Source organism: Tachysurus fulvidraco, chromosome 11 (genome assembly GCF_022655615.1).
Source record: "Tachysurus fulvidraco isolate hzauxx_2018 chromosome 11, HZAU_PFXX_2.0, whole genome shotgun sequence".
Lineage (NCBI taxonomy): Eukaryota > Metazoa > Chordata > Actinopteri > Siluriformes > Bagridae > Tachysurus > Tachysurus fulvidraco.
In genome coordinates this window covers 25,299,363-25,322,174 of record NC_062528.1, presented here as the reverse complement: position 1 = coordinate 25,322,174, position 22,812 = coordinate 25,299,363, and the positions used below count along the sequence as shown (strand labels likewise).

The 22,812-nt window shown below is 40.9% G+C and overlaps 1 protein-coding gene and 1 long non-coding RNA gene across 4 annotated transcripts in view; one reads left to right on the top strand and one right to left on the bottom strand.

Moving 5' to 3' along the window:
- The first annotated feature begins 1,899 nt into the window (after positions 1–1,899).
- On the top strand, positions 1,900–11,854 carry LOC113637889 (caspase-8-like). Of its 3 annotated transcripts, XM_027138828.2 has the most exons (7): positions 2,421–2,435; positions 5,713–5,844; positions 6,224–6,507; positions 6,592–6,638; positions 9,642–9,741; positions 10,030–10,549; positions 11,258–11,854. In XM_027138828.2, exons 2-7 carry the CDS (start codon positions 5,804–5,806, stop codon positions 11,400–11,402), a joined length of 1,137 nt encoding a protein of 378 aa, XP_026994629.2. In that variant the 5' UTR covers positions 2,421–2,435; positions 5,713–5,803; the 3' UTR covers positions 11,403–11,854. The 3 variants fall into 3 exon arrangements, with proteins under 3 accessions (XP_047676960.1, XP_047676959.1, XP_026994629.2); XM_047821004.1 differs by lacking the exons at positions 2,421–2,435; positions 5,713–5,844 and adding an exon at positions 1,900–1,984 and having other exon boundaries at positions 6,221–6,507; XM_047821003.1 differs by lacking the exon at positions 5,713–5,844 and having other exon boundaries at positions 2,300–2,435.
- An 826-nt stretch (positions 11,855–12,680) lies between these two features.
- The window catches only part of LOC113637903, a 13,157-nt gene continuing 3,025 nt past the window's right edge, over positions 12,681–22,812 (bottom strand). Inside the window, exons 3-4 of the long non-coding RNA XR_003439472.2 lie at positions 21,264–21,382; positions 12,681–13,764 (exon numbers count right to left, since the gene is read on the bottom strand). This is a non-coding gene — a long non-coding RNA (uncharacterized LOC113637903). The remainder of the gene's footprint in view (positions 13,765–21,263; positions 21,383–22,812) is intronic.

Genomic DNA, 22,812 nt, shown 5'->3' with positions numbered 1-22,812 from the left:
CTGGACCCCTCACATCCAGCACACTCACTCTGGACCCCTCACATCCAGCACACTCACTCAGGACCCCTCACATCCAGCACACTCACTCTGGACCCCTCACATCCAGCACACTCACTCTGGACCCCTCACATCCAGCACACTCACTCTGGACCCCTCACATCCAGCACACTCACTCTGGACCCCTCACATCCAGCACACTCACTCTGGACCCCTCACATCCAGCACACTCACTCAGGACCCCTCACATCCAGCACACTCACTCTGGACCCCTCACATCCAGCACACTCCCTCACTCAGGACCCCTCACATCCAGCACACTCATTCAGGACCCCTCACATCCAGCACACTCACTCTGGACTCCTCACATCCAGCACACTCACTCAGGACCCCTCACATCCAGCACACTCACTCTGGACCCCTAACATCCAGCACACTCACTCACTCTGGACCCCTCACATCCAGCACACTCACTCAGGACCCCTCACATCCAGCACACTCACTCACTCAGGACCCCTCACATCCAGCACACTCACTCTGGACCCCTCACATCCAGCACACTCACTCACTCAGGACCCCTCACATCCAGCACACTCACTCAGGACCCCTCACATCCAGCACACTCACTCAGGACCCCTCACATCCAGCACACTCACTCACTCAGGACCCCTCACATCCAGCACACTCACTCAGGACCCCTCACATCCAACACACTCACTCTGGACCCCTCACATCCAGCACACTCACTCACTCAGGACCCCTCACATCCAGCACACTCACTCAGGACCCCTCACATCCAGCACACTCACTCAGGACCCCTCACATCCAGCACACTTCCTCTTTGAACTGTTACCATCTGGTCGGCGCTACAGAGCCCTGAGCTCCAGAACGACCAGACATAGGAACAGTTTCTTCCCTCAAGCAATCCATCTGATGAACACTTAACACCATGGAACACACAACACATAATATTTGCACTATGTATACCTCAGCTGCACATTTCATACTTGCACTCTGTACATACACACATACATATTGTCTGTACTGTTTACTCCTACTGCACATTTCACAATTGCACATGTGCACATACAAATTGTATATATTGTATACGTATTTGAATATGTATATTTCATATGTTTATTTAAACTGCACATTTCACACCTGTAAATGTGTACATACAATTTCTTCTATACTACATATGACATCCTGTTACACTGTGGAGATTATGTCACTAAAACTAATTCCTCACATGTGTAAACATGCCTGGCAATAAAGCTGACTCTGATTCTGAGATGTACTGGGAAAGGAGGCAGTGGGTAAAACCACTGTGAGGAAAGGGAGGGGGAACTGTGGGTCAAACCACTGTGAGGAAGGGGAGGGGGGACTCAACTGTTTCTAAATGCATTTTGGCATGTTTTTTTTTTCTACTTACACAATTATTTAGGTATACATACATATATTTTCACAATAAAGAGTGCGATATTTTTTAAATAATTGTTTTTTTTTGGGGGGGGGGGCAATCCTCAGATGCGGGGAACATGTCCCCCCCGGGATTTACGCCCACGTGCTATGTTTCCTCTCAGAGATTTTGCCGCTGGCTCTTATCAATTAAATGTCTTCATTGTTCACGAATTTTTTCCGTTTCACACACATACACACACACACACACACACACACACACACACACACACGCATATACACACACACACCTATACACACACACACACACACACACACACACACACACACAAACACACACACACAAACACACACATACACACACACACCTATACACACACTCACCTACATATACACACACACACACACACCCACACACAATCACACACAGAGGAGCACAGACACACACACACACACACACACACACACACACACACACACACACACACACACACACACACGCATACAGAGGCATTAGTTTTCAGAAATCTCTTCTTGCCAAACACGTCAATCTGAATCTAGGAATCTGACCCTCAGCCTTGTTGTGTGGAACTGAACCTTCTGTCTGTTGTAGAGTTTAGATTCTTACATGAAGTGTGTAACAGGACAGAAAGAGGAGATTTATGCTCCATGTGAGTCGTTCACACTGTAAAAGAATTTATGATCCTGATGATTATTAATATTATTAATAAATAGAAAACTCCTCTATACAAAACACAGTTATTTGTTCACTGTCAACATTTTGTTATAAATGAGTTATAAATGGTAATAATGTTAGATTGTAGTGTCAGAAATGAATGAATAATTTACAGAAATGTTCACAAACCACCGCACTATTGCGTAATAAACGTTCCCTGAACTTCTCCTGGTGTTCATTACAAACCCGGAACACTTTCGGTTCAGTTGATGAGACTCATTTCTTCTCTTTGTCAGGCTGAAGGTCAGCAGCAGCTTTAGTTTAGTGTAGAAACACACTGAAGGTAAGAAACCCTGAGATTTAACATCTTAGTTTATATAAATACATCCTGTGTGGAATGAAGTGGAAATCTACAGTCAAGTTTTTTAATATAAACATTTACTGCTTTTACACATTTATTCTTTAAATTTTCATGAATTAATTTATAAAGATGTTGTAGGACTAATCACTGATGACAAATACGATAATATGAGGGTTTTTTGTGTTTTGTTTTTTTAATATTTCTGTGTAATGACGAGTTAATTTTTGTATTGATCTTCTAGATTGCTACAGTACATTTACATTTACAGCATGTGACAGACCCCTTATCCAGAGCGACGTACATAAGTGCTTAAATCTCTAACACTGAATACATTAATGCTGCTCACTAGGTTACATACTTAAGATACCATGAGTTTAAAACTTTTGTTCAAAGTTACAATGAAAAAGTGTTAAAAGGATTTTTTTTTTAATTCAAAAGATCAGGAAAGAAGTGCTAGTTGAAGTGTTTCCTGAATAAGTAGGTCTTCAACCGCCGCTTGAAAATATCCAGTTTGAATGTCCGCTTGAAAAAACTCAGCTGTCTGGACCTCTAGGGGCAGTTCATCCCACCACCTCGGTGCAGAACAGAACAGAGTCTTGTAGTAAACTTCCCTCTTACCCTGAGAGATGGTGGGACCAGTGGGGCAGTGCTGTAGATCTGAGGGTGTGAGGTGCAGTGTGAGGAGTGATGAGGGCTTTGGGGTAAGAGGGAGATGTTCTGGTTTTGGCTTTGTAGGCCAGCATGAGTGTTTTGAATCTGATGTGTTCAGCTACAGGAAGCCAGTGGAGGAACACAGCAGTGTGGTGGTGTGGAGAACTTAGGCAGGTTGAAGACAAGTTTAGTTTAGTTTAGTTTAGTTTATTAATTTATAAAGCACATTTAAAAACAACAGCTGTCGCAGACAAAGTGCTGTACATCAAGTAAAAACAAACAAGAACAGTGTAAAAGTAAAAACACAATCCAAAACAAACCAAAAAAAAAGAGACGAGGATGGATTGCATTCATAGGTAGACCTGCCAGCAGTGTGTTGCAGTAATCCAGTCTAGAAATGACAAGAGACTGAACAAGTACCTGAGCAGTCTGTGTGGGGGAAAATGGCCGAATCCTTCTAATGTTGTAGAGAAGAAACCAACATGAGCGAGTCACATTAGGGACATGAGAGGAAAAGGACAGTTGAATGTCCATGGTTACCCCAAGGTTGCGAGCTGTGGCTGAATGGGAGATCAGATCGTTGTGCAAGGATATAGTAAGGTCATGACCTGGGGATGAAACACCTGATTATCAGCAGTTCAGTTTTGCTAGGATTGCGCTTTAACTGATGAGCAGTCATCCATGATGAAATTTCTGCCAGACATGCTGAGACCCGGTCAGAAGCTGTGGTATCCGAGGGCGGGAAGAGACGATAAGTTGTGTATCATCAGCATAGCAGTGGTAAGAGAATCCATTTGAGGAAATAACTTCACCGAGAGAGTGAGTATACAGGGAGAAAAGAAGAGGACCAAGTACTGAGCCCTGTGGGACACCAGTGGAAAGTGTGTGGAGAAGGTGTCACTCCCCTCCATGTTACCTGATATGAGCGTCCTTCCAGGTAGGAAGCGAACCATTCCCAAGCTGATCCACAAATCCCAAGACTCCTGAGGGTGGATAAGAGAGTCTTGTGGTTGACCGTATCAAATGCTGCTGAAAGGTCAAGGAGGATAAGGATGGATGACAGTTTGGCTGATCTAGCAGTATGTAGCTTCTCAGAGACATCCAAAAGCGCTGTCCATGTGGAGTGAGCTGCTTTAAAGCCAGACTGGTTGGATCTTTTTTATTTTCATTTTATTTAACCTTTATTTTACCAGGAAAGAAGCACGTTGAGATTAAAAATCTCTTTTACAAGAGCATCCTGGCCAAGACTAACAGATGCAAGCACTTTGAGTTTAACAAATAACATCCAACGATACACACACAAGCAAATCCATCAAATTTCAATATCAATCAAAATCTAATTAAAACACCTACAGCCCAATGTTTCTTTCTCCAAATCATGTAAATGGTTTTTAAAAATGTCCAACAGAACCAGTGTCCACAGATTTAATGTACTTTGCAAACAATTCCATTTAAATGCCTTTTTCCACATTCAGTACGTACCAATGGAACAGAAAGTAAAAATAATTCTTGTGACCTGAGGCTATAGCTACAAGCATACTTTTTACAGATATATGTACAAAGATATGATGGAAGTAAACCCAGGATAGATTTATATATAAAAACATGCCAGAGTTTTTGTCTTCGGATGGACAGCGCAGTCCAGCCAGCCTGAGCATACAACACACAGTGATGAGTGAGGGTTTTAAGTTTATTATAAACCTCTTGGAGGTTGTTCTGTGAGAGATAGACAGACAGTTGATTATAGACAATGAGTTCAAGAATTTTTGAAAGAAATGAGAGAAGTGATACCGGTCTGTAGTTACTGATGTCTGATGGATCCAGAGCAGGTTTCTTTAGGATGGGAATAACACTTGCTTTCTTGAAGGTAATTGGTACCTGACCAGATGCTATGGATCTATTGACGATAGTGGAAATGAAGGGCAGAATGTCTTGTGAGATGGTCTGGAGCATAGTGGTAGGGAGCGGATCCAATGGGCAGGTGGTAGGATTGCAAGACTGGATGAGTGCAGTCGGGGCTGAAGTGAAGGTCCGGCAGATTTCCTCAATCTTCTCCTGGTAGAAAGAAGCAAAGTCTTTTGCAGTAAGGGAGGATGAAGAAGGAGGAGCCGAGGGGTTGAGCAGAGAAGAGATGATGTTGTGGAATTTCCGAGGGTCATGTGAGGAAGCTTCAAGCTTTTCCTTGTAGAAGGAAGTCATGGCAGAAGTCACAGGAGAACTTGGCAAAGAATGTTTGGTAAGAATCAAGATCTGCATCAAGTTGTGATTTCTTCCACTTTCTCTCTGATGATCTTAGCGCTCTTCGATTGTTGCACAGCACATCTGAAAGCCAAGGAGCAGAACAAGAAGTTTGCTTGGGTTTAGTGGACAGAGAGCAGAGGAAGTCCATAGTTGAGGAAAGAGATGAGAGAAAAGTATCTGTGGCTGAGTCCAAGGGTTCTTTCCTTTCCTGTTTTTGCTTGCTATATCTACATATTTTTATTTGTACTAAATGGGGGTGTTTTAACTTTTGGTAAATAAAGAGATGTTTATTGTAAAAAAAACGTCTCTCTCTCTCTCTCTCTCTCTCTCTCTCTCTCTCTCTCTCTTTTTACTATCATGACTGTAGTGTCTTCATTGGTTTTAGTGATGGATATGGAAGTCCTAAGAGGTCTGTTATTTTTCCCTTTAACTAAAACAAACAATAAAAAACTTTGGGTATGCAAGACCCAAGACCTGCCCACTGCTGCCATCAGCCCAGGTTTGTACTCTTAGTGAAGTGAAGCTGTAAAGCTACAGTAGACCGAGATGTTCTGTACAACTGACTGCTCCAGAATTTGTAGCTACAGTTTGAAGAAGAAACACGTATGGGTGTGATGTTCAGGGGGCACATACTTTTGGCCATATAGTCTGTCATAGTAAGATACAAAACATATCCCTTCATCTTTATTATCAAAAGCTAATTAAAGGAACATTTTTTCTGCATATTTCTGAGTAAACAGGATAGAAGAACACACATAATGTGTAGAACATCCATGATGCTACAGCCCCAGTGACCAGGACATGTGAACAGTTTATTGCTTACCTGAAACAGGTGCAGCTTTTTCACATCTTGCATTTCATTCTAATTTCTGTCTTAGAGTCATGGAGAGCGTGCGTAAGAACAAGGTCTTTCTGATCGACACTCTGTCCGCCGATGCCAGCATCTGTTTACAACATGCTGAGAGCAAGGAAATCATCACCAGGCGTGACTACAAGAACCTTAACCATCCAAACCACACTCAAGAGAAGATCATCATTAACCTTCTGGATATACTGACGAACAAAGGTGACGAGGTGTGCCGTAAATTCCTTAAGCTGCTGGAGGAAGAAGAGGTTCAGAAGGATTTCCCTCAGCTGAAGAAGCTCTTCACACCTGATTCAAGTAATTTTACATGAAACATACAGATTTATCTGTGTTTTAGAGACAGTTGTTAATGAGTCTGTTCTTCTATTGTTCTCTTTACAGAAACTGCAGTCACAGTCCCAGAAACTGCAGTCCCAGTCCCTGAAGGGGTAATTATAATACAGACACTTAGTTCATACTGTGTTTATCTTTGGTTCTGTACAGTTCGAGTCAAGTCTGATTCGTTTTCTGCTCTAAAAAATTCTAACTGTTTTAAAATTCATGTCTCCATACCTGCAGTTCGACTCCACAATTAGGATGTTAACATAAATGTTCACTTCAATTCAGGAGAACTCTGGTTCATAGGTTACAGACTTAATGAGACTAAAACTCTGTTAAAACTTTTTGTGTTGTTTTTTTTTTATTTTGTAATTTTTTTAAATCCACACACAACAAAGAGTGACGAAATTGCTAATTGAAGTATTTCATGAAGAAGTAGGTCTTCAACTGACTCAGCTGTTCAGACCCCTAGGGGAAGTTCATTCCAAAACCTCTGTGTTGCAAAGAAAAGAATCTTCTTTTATACTTACTTCTTACCCTGAGAGAAGGTGGGACCAGTAGAACAGTGCTGTAGGGGGTGAGGTGCACTGTGAGGAGTGATGAGGGCTTTAAGGTAAGAGGGAACTTGGTTTTGTAGGCAAGCATCAGTGTTTAAATCTGATGTGTTCAGCTTCAGGAGTCAGTGGAGGAACACATCAGTGTGGTAGTGTGGAGAATTATGTGCATTTTCATCCTCTATACATTTATAGAGGATGAATTGTGTTCGTATGTAGACCTGATAGAGAGAGCTGCAGTAGTCCAGTGTTGAGATGACAAGAGACTGAACAAGTACCTGAGCAGCCTGTGTGGAGAAAAATGACTGAATCCTTCTTATGTTGTAGAGAAGGAGATTACATTGTTATGCAGGGATATAGCAAGATCATGACATGGGGATGAATCACCTGGGATGAACAGCAGTTTAGTTTTGCTAGGATTGAGCTTTAACTTTAGCTTTTTGATCATCCATGATGATATTTCTGCCAGACATGCTGAGATCCGATAGGAAGCTGTGGTATCTGAGGGTGGGAAAGAGAAGATAAGTTGTGTATCATCAGCATAGCAGTGGTAAGAGAACCCAAGAGAGTGAGTATACAGGGAGAAAAGACGAGGACCAAGTACTGAGCCCTGTGGGACACCAGTGGAGTGTCTGCGTGGTGCAGATGTCACTCCCCTCCATGTTACCTGATATTAGCGTCCTTCCAGGTAGGAAGCGAACCATACCCAAGCTGATCTGCAAATCTCAAGACTCCTGAGGGTGGATAAGAGAGTCTTGTGGTTGACCGTGTCAAAGCTGCTGAAAGGTCAAGGAGGATGAGGATGGATGACTTGAAAGAAATGAGAGAAGTGATACCGGTCTGTAGTTACTGATGTCTGATGGATCCAGAGCAGGTTTCTTCAGTATGGGAATAACCCTTGCTCTCTTGAAGGTAGTTTGTTACTTGATCAGATGTTAGGGATCCATTGGTGGCCAAGCTGCCACTGCTGGGCCCCTGAGCAAGGCCCTTAACCCTCAGTTGCTCAGTTGTAAGTCCCTCTGGATAAGGGTGTCTGCTAAATGCCGTAAATGTAAATTGATGATTGTGGTAATGAAGGGCAGAAGTCTGGAGCATAGTGGAAGGGAGTGGATACAATGGGCAGGTGGGAGGATTGCAAGACTGGATGAGTTGTAAAATTTCTTCTGCTGCTACAGTTGAGAAATGCGACAACGAAGGAGTATCTGTGGCTGAGTCCAAGGATAGTGAGGACAAAGACTCAGGATCAGGAAGAGATGAAAGAGTGCTAGGAGCTACAGAAGAAGGGCAGAGAGAGGGTGAGAGGTAGATTTAGGTAGGATATGGAGAGTGATGGTGAAGGATACCAGGTGATGATCGGAGATGTGTAGTGGCGTAGCAGTCATGTCTGTAGCGGGAGAAGGAAGGGTGAAAACCAGGTTCAGGACATTTCCTCCTTTGTTTGTGGGGACGCAACTGTTGATCGACAGGGCAAATGAGTCCAGAAGAGTCAGGAGTGAAGAAGATTAAAGCTTGTCAGATGGGAGGTTTACATCACCAAGCTCTGTCAGAGGGGTTGCTGTCAGAAGAGAAAGCACTGAGCAGTGTTTAAACTTCTTCCAGGAAGTCACCTAGGGGACCAGAAGGGCGGTAGATAACAATGATGAGAAGGTTGATTGGAGATGTGTTTGAAATGGAATGGAATACAAAAGAGATAAAAGAGTAGGGGTGTGAAACACCATCTCCTTGACAACAGTAGACCTGTACCACCACCCCTGCCCATTTCTCGTGGTGAGAGAAGAAGAAGATAGGCAGTGGTGTAGCAGTGTTCTGTGGGGAGATTCAGGTCTCACTTAGTGCCGGGTAGCCAAAGGAGTGGTAGGAACCTAAAGCTGAGATAAAATCAGCTTTCCTTCCTGTTTGAGACTTACACAACAGAGGAAGGTAGATGAGGTTACATGTGACATGTGACCTCTGCTCTGTAGACAAGATCGCCTGACAACAGAGATGGGTTTGAGGGACAAATCTGCAGTAAACAATGAGTGAGATTTAAAATATGGTTTGATAAAATAGATCAAAACAGTTCTAGACACTTAATAACCTAGAACCATCCATTTAAATGAGTAAAGTCAAGTCAAGAAGCTTTTGTTGTCATTTCAACCATATATAGCTTTTGCAGTACACAGTAAAATGAGACAACATTTCTCCAGGACCCTGGTGCAGTAAGCCCTGCAACACAATTCACACCTTAATGGAGACTGAAACTACTCCTGTTTAATCAGCTGAGAAAAGTAATAAGCAAAGACCAACACTATAAGATCAACAATGCTATAGAATATAACAAAATTTAAATCACAGAAGTCAGAATACTACCTTTCCAGAAGACTCACTCTCATTTCTACCGCTTTATCCGAACTTCTCGGGTCACGGGGAGCCTGTGCCTATCTCAGGCCTTTCCAGAAGACAATATATTCAATAAAGAGTGTTAAAGCACACTGTTTGTAGCCTTTTATAACATTATAGTAAAAACAGTTATATGTATATAAATATGTATATGAGATATGTAATTAAAATGTGTTTCAGATTGGAGAGTATAAAATGTCCAGCATGCCTCGTGGTGTGTGCCTGATCATCAACAACATGAAGTTTGATGAACCTCGTCGGGGATCTGAGAAAGATGAAGGTAGAATTATTAGATTTATACCTTCAGAGTGTGAGTGCAGTCTGTCTTTACTCATTACTTTACTAATTCACGTAAAATTCATTCAGAATCATTTTCTTTGACGGAAACTGAAACAAATAAACAAAAATAAACAACAACATAAGCGGTCACACCAGATGGCCCTCTGGTGGTGGGACAGGGAAATGTCCATCAGCCCCTGACAGAGAGTCCTGTGAGAAGCAGCAACTCTGACAAAAAACAAAATAAAAAACAGACCCTAACAATTCTTTTCTTATGTTTATCTATCAGAGTCTCTCACAAAAGTCTTTGAATGGCTGGGCTTCACGGTGGAGGTCTACAGGGACCAAACCGCAGAACAGATGAAGGACATCTTTGGGAAATACAGCAAACAAAAGCACGAAGGCGACTGCTTCGTGTGCTGCATCCTCAGCCATGGCAACTCTGACGGGGTTCAAGGAACAGATGGAAAGTTCGTCCAAGGATCTGATATCTTCGACCTGTTTAACGGAACCTTCTGCCCGAGTCTCATCAATAAGCCCAAAGTGTTCTTCATCCAGGCCTGCCGTGGAAAGCAGTACCATCAACAGGTTAAAGTCCAGTCAGATGGCCATGTGGAAGAGAATGCAGGAGAGGAGAAAGTAGAAGAAGAAGAAGAATTAGAAGCTGATGCTGTGAAGATCACCATCCCAGCTGGAGCTGATGTCCTGGTGGCTCGGTCCACTGTTAAAGGCTACCTCTCCTTTAGGCAGTCTTCTGGTTCCTGGTTCATCCAGTGTTTGTGTGAACAGTTAAAAATGTGCTGTCAGAGGTAAGAAGGGACTCAGTAAAGTAAAAATGTTATATAGGGGGTAGAAATAATGTCATGAGACACAAACCAATATTTGTGTCAGTGAACGTGGGATAAAAACGGACCCAACTGCAGGATAGCTAAAATAAACGGGATTTAATAACATAAACACCGAACAGGAACAGGGACTCACGACAGGACAACAACAAAAGACAACAGAGGATTCCGCACTGCTCAAGGCAACGTGTCTCAACTAAATAGTACAAATAATTAATCTGACATGAGGGAGAGGTGTGCAGAGGCGGGGAGGAAAAGACAAGGGCGGGGCAGACACGTGAACACAGAACATAAACAAAAAGGCACATGGCCAAAGTCCGGTCAGAGTCCTGACAATTAGAGTTTCCTCTGATCAGATTGTAACCACAAATAATCCATATCTGGTTTTAAAGTGAACACACACCTGTCCTGATTCACACCACAGCTAATTACTGGGCTGTTGTTCTAACACTTCTAACACTTCCAGCAGTTTATCTTGAATCACTTCCTGAAATATGAAGTAACTCAGCAGTTCAATGTGAGCTGAACCTCTGCAGTCGTGTTCACTTGATGTCCAGACATCATCCTGACACTTACACCGTGATGATGACCAGAGACTCATCACGTCTCGTGTACAGGAGTGAGAGCAAATAATAACACTAACATTCTTTGTCTATTGCTGTTGTTCCTCAGGGGTGAAGACATCCAATCCATCCTTCTGAAGGTCAATGATGAAGTCAGTCGAAAAGCTGGAAAACACATGGATAACGACGCCAAACAGATGCCAGTGCAAAAGGTCACCCTGAGAAAGAAGCTGGTGTTCCGTGTGCCGCAGTAGAACATGGTTATAACCAACACAGCCTGAACTGCCAGAACTAACACGAGGCTTGATATTTACTCATAATAAAGTGAGGCACAAATGACTTCTTTTTTAGAATAAAGAAATATTCTAAATGTTTATAATTTTTATTCTGTATTTCAGTGAAGCTTCTGTGTGACATTATTCACTGTTAAAATGTCAGAAATAAAACTGAACTGAATAAATGTAGACGCCTCGTTATCCATCACACACGAGATGTTTCACACTGTGGGACTCAACAGTGACAATAAACAACAGCTCAAAGAAGAAAAAACTCTGCAGATTTAAAGTATTTCATGATTACATGTGGAAACTGTAGTGTTCAGGGATTTTATGGTACACAAGATGTGATGTTACCCCCTTGTGGTTAGGCGGGGGGTGTGGAAAAGCTAGCAGAATAATAAAGCCATGCTTAGGGAACACATACTGGACATACGTCTCTGTGTTTATTTGTTATTGGTTAAGATAGAACCACTTAACTCTACATGGTGTCAGAAGAAATGTGAGGCATAGCACAACATATCACAACACAGCCTATCAAGGCACAGAATAACATATCACAACAGCCTAGCAAGGAACAACATAGCGTAACGTTACCGAACATGGCCTAGCAAGGCACAGCCAACCGCAACGCAACACAACATAGCCAGGCAAGGCACAGCACAACACACCATAACACAGCCTAGCGAGGCATAGCATAACGCATCATAGCAGCCTAGCAAGGCATAGTGTAGCACAACGTAACCTAACATAGCGTAGCAAGGCATAGTATAACGCAACACAACATCACCGAGCAAGACACAGTACAATGTATCACAACAGCCTATCGAGGCACAAAATAGCATAATGTAACCTACACTGTAAGAAAAGATACACCATATCTACTCAATAAAAATGAAGCAACAGATTACAAGCAATATTATTAATTACATTTCACAAGGTTTGGTACTGAGTAAATATTAATTAAATGAGACCCTTAATAGTTATCCATTTAATATGAGTAGATTTGAATAGAAAACAGTACAGAATTAATTATAATCTAAACAAAAATATTGAGTAGATTTGAAAAAGATAAACTCCCTAATGTGTAAATAGTACTAATAAAAATTAATTTAATTATACATATCATAATTGAGTAATCATCTACATTAATCTGCACATTGATTTGAATTTAATCAATGCAATTAATTAAATCTAAATATTCCTTTATTATGAATAATATAGCCCAGAAAGTACAGAACTTAAATACTCAAATAAGAATTTTATTAACAATTTTATTCACTTTTGTGCTTTAGACACATTGTAGCACATCATTGTACACTGCAAACACAGTCTCATTTCAAGCCAGAAGTTGGATCTTGCATTTCAAACCAGACAGAATGCTGACTTTAAACTATTTTGTAAAAACAAAAATAAATGACATACAGAATGGTGATGAGTCCATAAACCTGATTCTATGCTTTCTCAACCCACTTAACGAAATTGGGTCAATAATAATATTAAAAGAAAAATCCTCCAGAGGTGCATGTACCAAAACAAAAGCAGAAAAGTGTAATTTGTACAGAGTAAAAAACAGTTCGTACTTTGAACTAGAAATCTCACTGACATTCGTGGTATAAGAGTCCAAATCAGTGCTTACTTACAAACATAGCACTTTCAGATGTGCAATTCCCAAGCTCTGTAGAAGCTAAACATTGTGTAGCAAAACATGTACACTGCAACTACAGTCTCATTTTCAAGCCAGAAGTTTGATCATGCATTTCAAACCAGAACTTTGAAAAGGACAAAATGCTGATATTCCATAATGGCATGTGCCAAAACATAAATAATAAAAGTGCAAATTGAACAGAGTAAAATACATTTGTACTTTGAACGTACAACAACTGAAATGTCACAACATTCGTAGAACAAAACAGTGCCAACTTACAAACATTGCACTTTCAAATGTGCAATTCTCAAGCTCTGTAGAAGATGAACATTGTGTAGAACATTGTGAAGTCTACACTGCAATACAGTCTCATTTCAAACCTGAAGTTTGCTCTTGAGGGACTGGACTTTGTTTGAAAGCTTTGAATCATCCAGTTCCAAGAAAAGTTTTTGGAACACCTCAAAGGTGTATTTCTGTCTGGGATAATCGAGATTCAGCGCGTAAGTCAAGCCAAGGAGGACAGAGCAAGCCCTTGCAATATCTTCAAGTCCTGTGATGACTTCCACGCCCTCTATGACGATCCCAATGTTCTTTGGGCTGTTGCTTGTAGAAGCTCCAGGCTTTGGGGTCACAGTAATGGCCAATTGTAATTGTCACAAGTAATTGTTCAAGTTCCTCCAAGTTCCCAGTGTCCTGCAACATGAAATTGTTATTGTCTTAGTATAAAACTGTCAGAAATATATTGCAAGCATATTACATTACTAGAAAATACATTTAATATGTACTTTTTAAAATTATACTTTAAGTGTATGCACAAAATGTACTTAAACACAACTATTGTAGGAGCCAAAATGCCAAATATGTATTTAATATTGTAAACTTAAGGCTTACTATGTCAATGTTCATGCTTACTTGTTTATGGTGTTTTGTGCTCCCCCTGTGGTGAATGGGAAGAGTTGCACCTACCTGGCACTTCCTGTAGGTAGATATATTTGACAGGAAGTGATGTGGTAGGGAAAGGGAGAAGGGAGACAGTTTTTTGACCTACATGCACAAGGTGGACTTGGGATGTATCTTTTCATGAGGAATCGAATCATTTTCGAATAAATCATCCTAACCTCAACTATGGAGTAGCGTCAACTTTACTTTCCCACAGGAAATGGTTAAACTTAAAAGGAAGCCATTACATTAGTCAAAAAACTCCCAGGAAGGACAAGAAGGCATGCATGAGGTAGGCCCAACCAAGGCCTGCATTTGAAATAACCAAGCCATCTGTGAATGTTCCTGAACAAGTAATTCATCAAGTTTGTGAGTAACCATTGGGAAATTTATCTTTATCAGAACGCTGTTGCTGAGAATGCTGGGTTTGATCAAGGAAATGCATATGATATAAGAAGCTGATGCTTATGTGAATGGTGGCCTGCTGTTTCAATGGATGTCATGTTTGATTGAATCGTCTGTGTTAGTATGGATCATGAAGGGCCTCAAGGCGAGGTTCCTAAGCAAAATGTTGCATCTCCCAGTGCTACGTATAGAGGGAGGCTTGGTGTTTGTACCCGAAGGATGAATGAACTGAAAGCAATGTTTATTCATTGTTATGATGCCAAATTGATGAAAAGTACTGTGGAAGCATTTTATAGTGCACTTGAAGAATTTAAGGAAACTCATAGGCTTGTGCAAGAGAACTTGCCTGATGATATCAGAGAGAACGAATGCATTGATTGGTTCGATCCCAAAATGGCTACGTTTCAGAGTTTTATGAAGGAATTGGAGCACTCAACTCCACAAGCAACTCCAAATGACAGTGCCTCGAATGTGTCCAAAAGGTCACATAAATCTCATAGTTCCCAATGTTCGAATTCATCATCAGTGTCTTCATTGAGGACTAAGGCAGCTGCCGATAAAGCGGCCCTTCTTGCTCGTAAAGCTGCATTGAAGCAGAAGCATGCTCTTGAGATGGAAAAGGCTGCTTTGAATATGAAACTGGAGACCATGAACTTGGAATGTGATTTAGCTGCAAATGATGCTAAACTAAAGGTTCTGGAGAACTTTGAAATTTCAGCAGGTCTAAGTCAACAAATTAGACCTGTTGTTATATCACAATCATCTGAACCTAAAGACGGAATGAATGAGTATTTTGGAAAGCACTGTATTGATCATTCTAAGCAGCTATTAACTCAGGATCAAGTGTCACCTGGAACATCACCGTCTTCTGAGTTTGTCCAACTTGGAGCTATTCCAAAAACTCCGTTGCAAAGAATTCTTCAAGCCCCAAAACCGATGTTATCACAAGGAAAATATGAAAAGAAGGCAACTACATCTGACGAGTCTACAATAAATATTCCAAATCAATCAAGCAGTAATGAAGTGGGACTTACCAATATGGATCTTTCAAATGTGATGCAGAGGCAGGATAAGATTGCAGAACTTTTGATCCTTCAGCAAAAGCACACTTTACTCCCCTCCAGAGAGATTCCGGTGTTTGATGGAGACCCGGTAAACTTTTATTCCTTCATGCAAGCCTTTGAATATGGCATAGAAGACAAGATGGATAATTGCAGGGATAGACTTTACTATCTGGAACAATTTACTTCTGGCCAATCAAAGGAGCTGGTCCAAAGTTGTCTACATATGGATGCCAGAAGGGGTTATGCAGAAGCTAAAAGGCTCTTGGAACTTAATTTTGGTGATGAAGTGAAAATTACCAGTGCTTATATAGAGAAGGCTCTAAGTTGGTGCAATATCAAGGGTGATGACGGAAAGGCTCTTAATGCGTATGCACTTTACCTAAGAGGCTGCTGTAATGCTGCAGAAGATCTTCCTAATATGTTGGACCTTGATTTGCCATCAAATCTTAGACAGATTATATCAAAGCTTCCATATAAATTGAGGGAAAAGCGGAGGAACACGGCCTGTGATCTTTTTGAACGAACACACAATAGAGCTAAATTCAAGGATGTGGTTGCCTTTATTGAAAAACAGGCCAAGATCCTTCAAGATCCTCTTTTTGGCAATATTCAAGACCTTATACCTGTAACAAAGGGACCTAAAGCTAGGACTGAGCTTCGTCCCACAAAGCTTGGGAGTAAGAAAAGTTTCGCAACTGCTTTATCACCATTGACTTCGGGTACAAGAGACATGAAGGATGTAAAAAACTTAAGTGCAGCACTGCAGACCCCTTCTATGTTTTGCTCTGGTAATCATGTTCTGGAATCATGTCATCAGATAACTTTGAAGGCTCATGAAGAGAAGATTGATTTCCTGAAAAGAAAAGGATTATGTTTTTCCTGTCTTTCGAAGGGGCACATGAGTAAAATGTGTAGAAAACGTTTAGAATGTAAGATTTGTCATAAAAGACATCCAACAATCCTACATGCTGAGCATCAAGCTTACAAAGATAAAGGCAACAGTGAGGCAACTACAAACGATGGAGGCATTCCGGTTACTATTGCTGTGGTGTCAACAGAACAGGCTGGTTCCCTTGACTATAAACTGGCTATTTTGCCCGTGAAGATCAAAGCCTGCAATGGCAGTAAAATCATTGAGACCTATGCTTTTCTTGACCCGGGAAGTTCTGCTACTTTCTGTACGGAAAAACTAATGGAAGATCTTCAAGTAAGAGGAAGAAGAACAAAGGTTCTCCTTAGAACTATGGGACAACAGAGGCCAATTTCTACATTCAAACTGGACAGGTTGAAAGTAAACAGCCTCAATAGCAATAATTTCATGCCACTACCAGAGGTTTTTACTCAAGCTTCTATCCCTGTTGGTAAAGAAAACATTCCCACTGAGGACGACATTAAATGCTGGCCCTACTTTAATGATGTTCGTTTGAATACCATTGATGCAGAAGTTAATCTGTTAATTGGAGTTAATGCTACAAAGCTTATGGAACCATGGAGAGTCATTAATAGCCAAGGAGATGGACCTTATGCAGTCTTAACTCAACTAGGATGGCTTATTAATGGCCCATTAGGCAAAGGCCTTCCTGCTAGTAGAAATGACAGATGAAAAGTGTTCTGTAATAGGATTTCTCTCACTAATTTAGAAGAGCTTCTCGTGAGTCAGTTTAACTATGATTTTCCTGAAAAGGCATGCGATGAGAGATCTGAAGACTCCGTTGAGGATAAGATGTTCCTCAAAATTGCAGCAGATTCTATAATCAAACAAGATGGTACTATGGACCACATATTCTTTGCCGACTACAAGAAATTCATGAGTGATCTTTTGGATAAAGGGCATGCTGAAAAAATGCCACAAGATCATTTACCTGGAACCCATGGTAGAGTATGGTAAATACCCCATCATGGTGTGTACCATAAGAGAAAAGGGAAGATTAGGGTCATGTTTGATTGTGCATCCACGTTTCAAGGTACATCCCTAAACCAAGAGCTTCTTCAGGGCCCCGATCTCTCAAATAGCCTCATTGGAGTTCTCCTTAGATTCCGTCAAGAACCTGTAGCAATAATGGCGGATATTGAAGGACTGTTTCATCAGGTTAAAGTGCCACCTGATGATGTTGACTTTTTGCGGTTCTTATGGTGGCCTAGTGGCGACACTAGCCAGCCATTGGCAGAGTATCACATGCTGGTCCATTTGTTCGGTGCTGTCTCTTCGCCAAGTTGTGCAAATTATGCACTCAAGAAAACAGCAGAGGATAATGAGGGTAAAGTTTGTGAAGAAGTACTCAGTACTATTCGAAACAACTTTTATGTTGACGACTGCCTGGTTTCCTTACCCAGCGAGGATGTAGCTATTGCCAGGAATCAAGAATTAAGAATGATCTGCGCTACAGGTGGATTTAGACTGACAAAGTGGACTAGTAATTGTCGTTCTGTTCTAGCATCAGTTCCAGAAGACGAGAGAGCCAAAGATGTTAAGGAGTTAGATCTAGATAGAGATAAGCTCCCTGTTGAAAGAGCTCTCGGTATTCAATGGAGTACTGAAATAGACTCCTTTTCTTTCAAGATAAATTTGAAGAATGAAGAACCTACTAGAAGGACCATACTTTCTACTGTTAGCTCCATCTATGATCCCATTGGATTTCTTGCCCCACTAATTCTTCCCGCAAGGAGAATTCATCAGGAACTCTGCAGAGTTAACTGTGGATGGGATGATAAGATCCCAGACAGATTGATGCAATCTTGGGAGGAATGGTTTAAAGGCTTGAACAAACTGAATGATCTGAACATCTGTAGATGTATCAAACCGCTAGATTATGGCAAGGTAAAAGAGGCCCAACTGCATCATTTTAGTGATGCTAGCGAAATAGGCTATGGTGTTGCTAGTTACCTGAGATTTACTAATATCAATGGTGCTGTTCACATTGCATTTGTAATGGGCAAGGTCAGAGTGGCCCCATTAAAACCTGTAACCATTCCCAGGCTCGAGTTGGCAGCTGCAGTCCTCGCTGCACGTATTGATAAATTGCTCAAGAAAGAACTTGAGATTCCACTTTTGGATTCCATTTTCTGGACAGACAGTACATCTGTTTTAAAATATATCTGTAATGATACTACGCGATTCAAAACCTATGTTGCAAATAGAGTCTGCAGGATACGTGACTTGTCTGAGAAGTCACAGTGGCACTATGTGAACGGCTCACTTAATCCCGCTGATGATGCATCCAAGTGGCCCTGCTTTCCCGAGGAACAAATGGGTATAGCACGTGATGACTTGGAGATAAGGAAAGAAGTTATGACGTTTACTACAGTCTTGTCAGAAGGTTTCGATTCAGTTAGTACATTCATCGAACATTTTTCTTCATGGAACAGCCTGAAAAGGGCAACTGCATGGATTCTGAAGCTCAAAAATGTACTCCGTTTGTTGTCAAAGGCAAAGGGATGTTCATTCAAGCCTTCATTCATCAGACCCTAATCCTCAAGAGAATTCTGAAGACAGAAAATTCAAGGTCAAGACTCTGCTTGGATGTGAAGATTTATCACTAGAGGATCTTAAACATGCAGAAAAGGCTCTAGTATGTTTTGTCCAACAACAGTCTTTCAATTCTGAAATTATGTCTCTGAAGAAAGGACAAACTGTTAAGAAAACTAGTAGTATCTACAAACTTGACCCGTTTTTGACGGATGGTGTTTTGAGAGTTGGTGGGAGGCTACACAAAATATCTATGCCCAAGGATTTGAAACATCAAGTAATCCTACCCAAGAATAGTCACCTGTCTACACTACTATTGAATCATATTCACCAAACAGCAGGTCACTGTGGAAAAAATCAGATACTCTCAAAGCTTCGTCAAAGATACTGGATAGTTCATGCTAATTCTGCTGCCCGGAAACTAGTACAAAACTGCTTGCTCTGTAGACGTTGGAATGCCCCATTGGTGAATCAAAAAATGGCCGACCTACCCTTAAGTCGTCTGTCCTGTGATTCACCTCCATTTACATGTGTAGGTACTGATTATTTTGGTCCAATTGAGGTGAAGAGGGGCCGGAGTTTGGTGAAGAGATATGGTGTACTGTTTAATTGTTTGGTGAGCAGAGCAATTCATCTCGAGATGGCCTATTCATTGGATACTGATTCCTGCATTCTAGCCTTGAGAAGGTTCATATGCAAGAGAGGCCAAGTTCAAGAAATTGTATCTGATAATGGAACTAACTACGTAGGAACAGAACGGGAATTAAGATAATCTCTCACTCAACTAAATCACAGTAAGATTAAACATACAATGTCGAATGTAGGAATTAAATGGAGTTTTAATCCTCCCTCAGGAGCCCATCATGGAGGAGTATGGGAAAGGCTTATACGTTCAAAAACTCTGTATTCTGTAGCAACAAGCTTTGGACGAAGAGGGACTACAGACAACTTTGTGTGAGGTAGAGGCCATATTAAATGATCGTCCTATTACTACTATATCCGACGATGTGAATGATCCAGAACCTCTCACACCAAATCATCTTCTACTGTTAAAGGGAAAACCAACTCTTGGACTCTTCCACCTGGACTCTTCGACAAAAATTACTTGTATTCAAGACGGAGGTGGAAACAAGTCCAGTATATTTGCGACCTCTTTTGGAAGAGATGGACAAAAGAGTACTTACCATTAATGCAAGAGAGACAAAAATGGCATGAAGTTAAAAAAACCTGAAACCAGGAGACATCGTTCTTATTGTAGATGAAACATCACCTAGGAACTCTTGGCCTATAGGAAGAATTACAAAAACGTTTCCTGATGCAAAAGGATACGTTCATCGTGTACTTGTTCGAACAAAATCCAGTACCCTGGAACGACCCATTAACAAGTTGTGTCTTCTCCAGGAGTAACTATACATCATCTCCAGTACCATCTTCCTAATGGACTGAATGACTTAATATGTGGAACTATCACGTGACTTTGAAGATTTCTATTTGACTTTATCCCGTTTCATGCATGGACTATATATTTGATGAATTTAACGGACATTTCTTTGGCTCCTTTATATGTATTTTATATAATTGCCGTAATAAATTATTGCCAATTAAGGGGCCGGGATGTAGGAGCCAAAATGCCAAATATGTATTTAATATTGTAAACTTAAGGCTTACTATGTCAATGTTCATGCTTACTTGTTTATGTTGTTTTGTGCTCCCCCTGTGGTGAATGGGAAGAGTTGCACCTACCTGGCACTTCCTGTAGGTAGATATATTTGACAGGAAGTCATGTGGTAGGGAAAGGGGGAAGGGAGACAGTTTTTTGACCTACATGCACAAGGTGGACTTGGGATGTATCTTTTCATGAGGAATCGAATCATTTTCGAATAAATCATCCTAACCTCAACTATGGAGTAGCGTCAACTTTACTTTCCCACAGGAAATGGTTAAACTTAAAAGGAAGCCATTACAACTATAATTTGTGCTGCAATGCCTTTTTAAGTGTATTTCCATTAGAATGGAAACATAAGGGAACAGACTTCGACAGAACACCGGCTCACGAAACTCCAAATATCAAACTAAACACCGCTAATCAGATATGAAACAGTATTCTGTTACTAAAATGTTTTCAGATACTTTTAGTGTACGGTTTAGCTGTAAAATGAGAGTGTTTGTGCCATTTGAATTTGAATTCCTCCCCTCCTGCTACGTTAGCTAACTAGCTTAAGTGCTAGCTGCTAAATAGACAGAATTCACATGGATTTAACTAAGTTAACTTCACATTTGCAATAAAACAGTGAAACAACAGAGAGAAGTTACGTTACCTGTCTCAGGAAGACGATCTCCACACACGAGAAGTAAAGCCAACGGAAGTGCGCCAAGTGCCGTCTGAAATATAAGATGCTTTTCCAGCGATAACCCCAAATATTGCTCTTTATGGAACCTTAAAATAAAACCCAATGTACTCATTTATGCAATTTCATAAAAACATAATGAGGAAATGAAATTAACACGTAAAAGACCTAGGAATCATGATAGTGAAAATGCTAACCCACATCCTTCAGAAAAAAAGTTTGACTTCGCAAACTTTGAAGGGCGCATTTTGACAGGAAATTCTTTTCAATTAAAATTTGCCTGATTATATTAATTTGAATTCACTCGATATTCTCTCCATTTGGGATTAAATAAATATAATGCTTAAGTTTTATTTAACTGCAATGGGTAGATTTTATTCCAAACATTTTTATTTGAAATTTAATTAAATATTTGCCTCAAAATCAAAAACACAATTATATTGAATACATTTTAACCAAAAACATTAATTCAAATCTACATGACCACAGAATCATTTCTTACAGTGTAACACGGTCTAGCAAGGAGCAGCACAGCGCAACAAAACAAGCCCAGCAAGGCACATCACCAAGCACCATAACACAGCCTAGGGAGGCATAGCTTAACGTAACCTAACGTAGCTTAGCAGGGCATAGCATAACATAATATAGCCTAGCAGGGCATAGCATAACGTAACCCAACATAGCCTAGCGAGGCATAGCATAACGTAACCTAACATAGCCTAGCAAGGCATAGCATAACGTAACCTAACATAAGCTTAGCAGGGCATAGCATAACGTAACCTAACATAGCCTGGTGAGGCATAGCATAATATAACATAGCCTAGCAGGGCATAGCATAAAGTAACCCAACCTGGCCTAGCGAGGCATAGCATAATGTAACATAACATAGCCTAGCAGGGCATAGCATAATGTAATGTAGCTTAGCAGGGCATAGCATAATGTAACCTAACATAGCCTAGTGAGGCATAGCATAACTTATCATAACAGCCTAGCGAGGCATAATATAGTGCAATGTAACCTAACCTGGCCTAGCAAGGCATAGTATAACGTAGCATAGCCTAGCAAGGCAAGCCTAACCTAGCATAATGCAACATAGCCTAGCAAGGCGTAGCCTACCTAGCATAACATAACATAGCATAACCTAGCATACCATAACGAGCTGGCATAGCAAGGCATAACGAGGCATAATATTACTAGAGGTAATCTAGCCTAGTATAGCAAGCATGGCATGACCCATCGTGATGAGCAATGGAAAAGCATAGCATAACCTTATCTTATAATATAGAGTAACATACAATATAACCTTGCATAGCATAACATACATAGCATAGCGAAGCATAGCCTAACGTAGCATAGCATAACAGACTGTACAACACGCCAGCCCTAAGGTCGCTTCCGGCTCAACAAACGCACCACTATACACGAACATGCGCGCCGTATCTATTCACCGAAAGTTCAAAGCGTCTTCAAAATGTCCCCTTTGGCTTGAGTATACTAATAGTAATCACAACCTCTTATA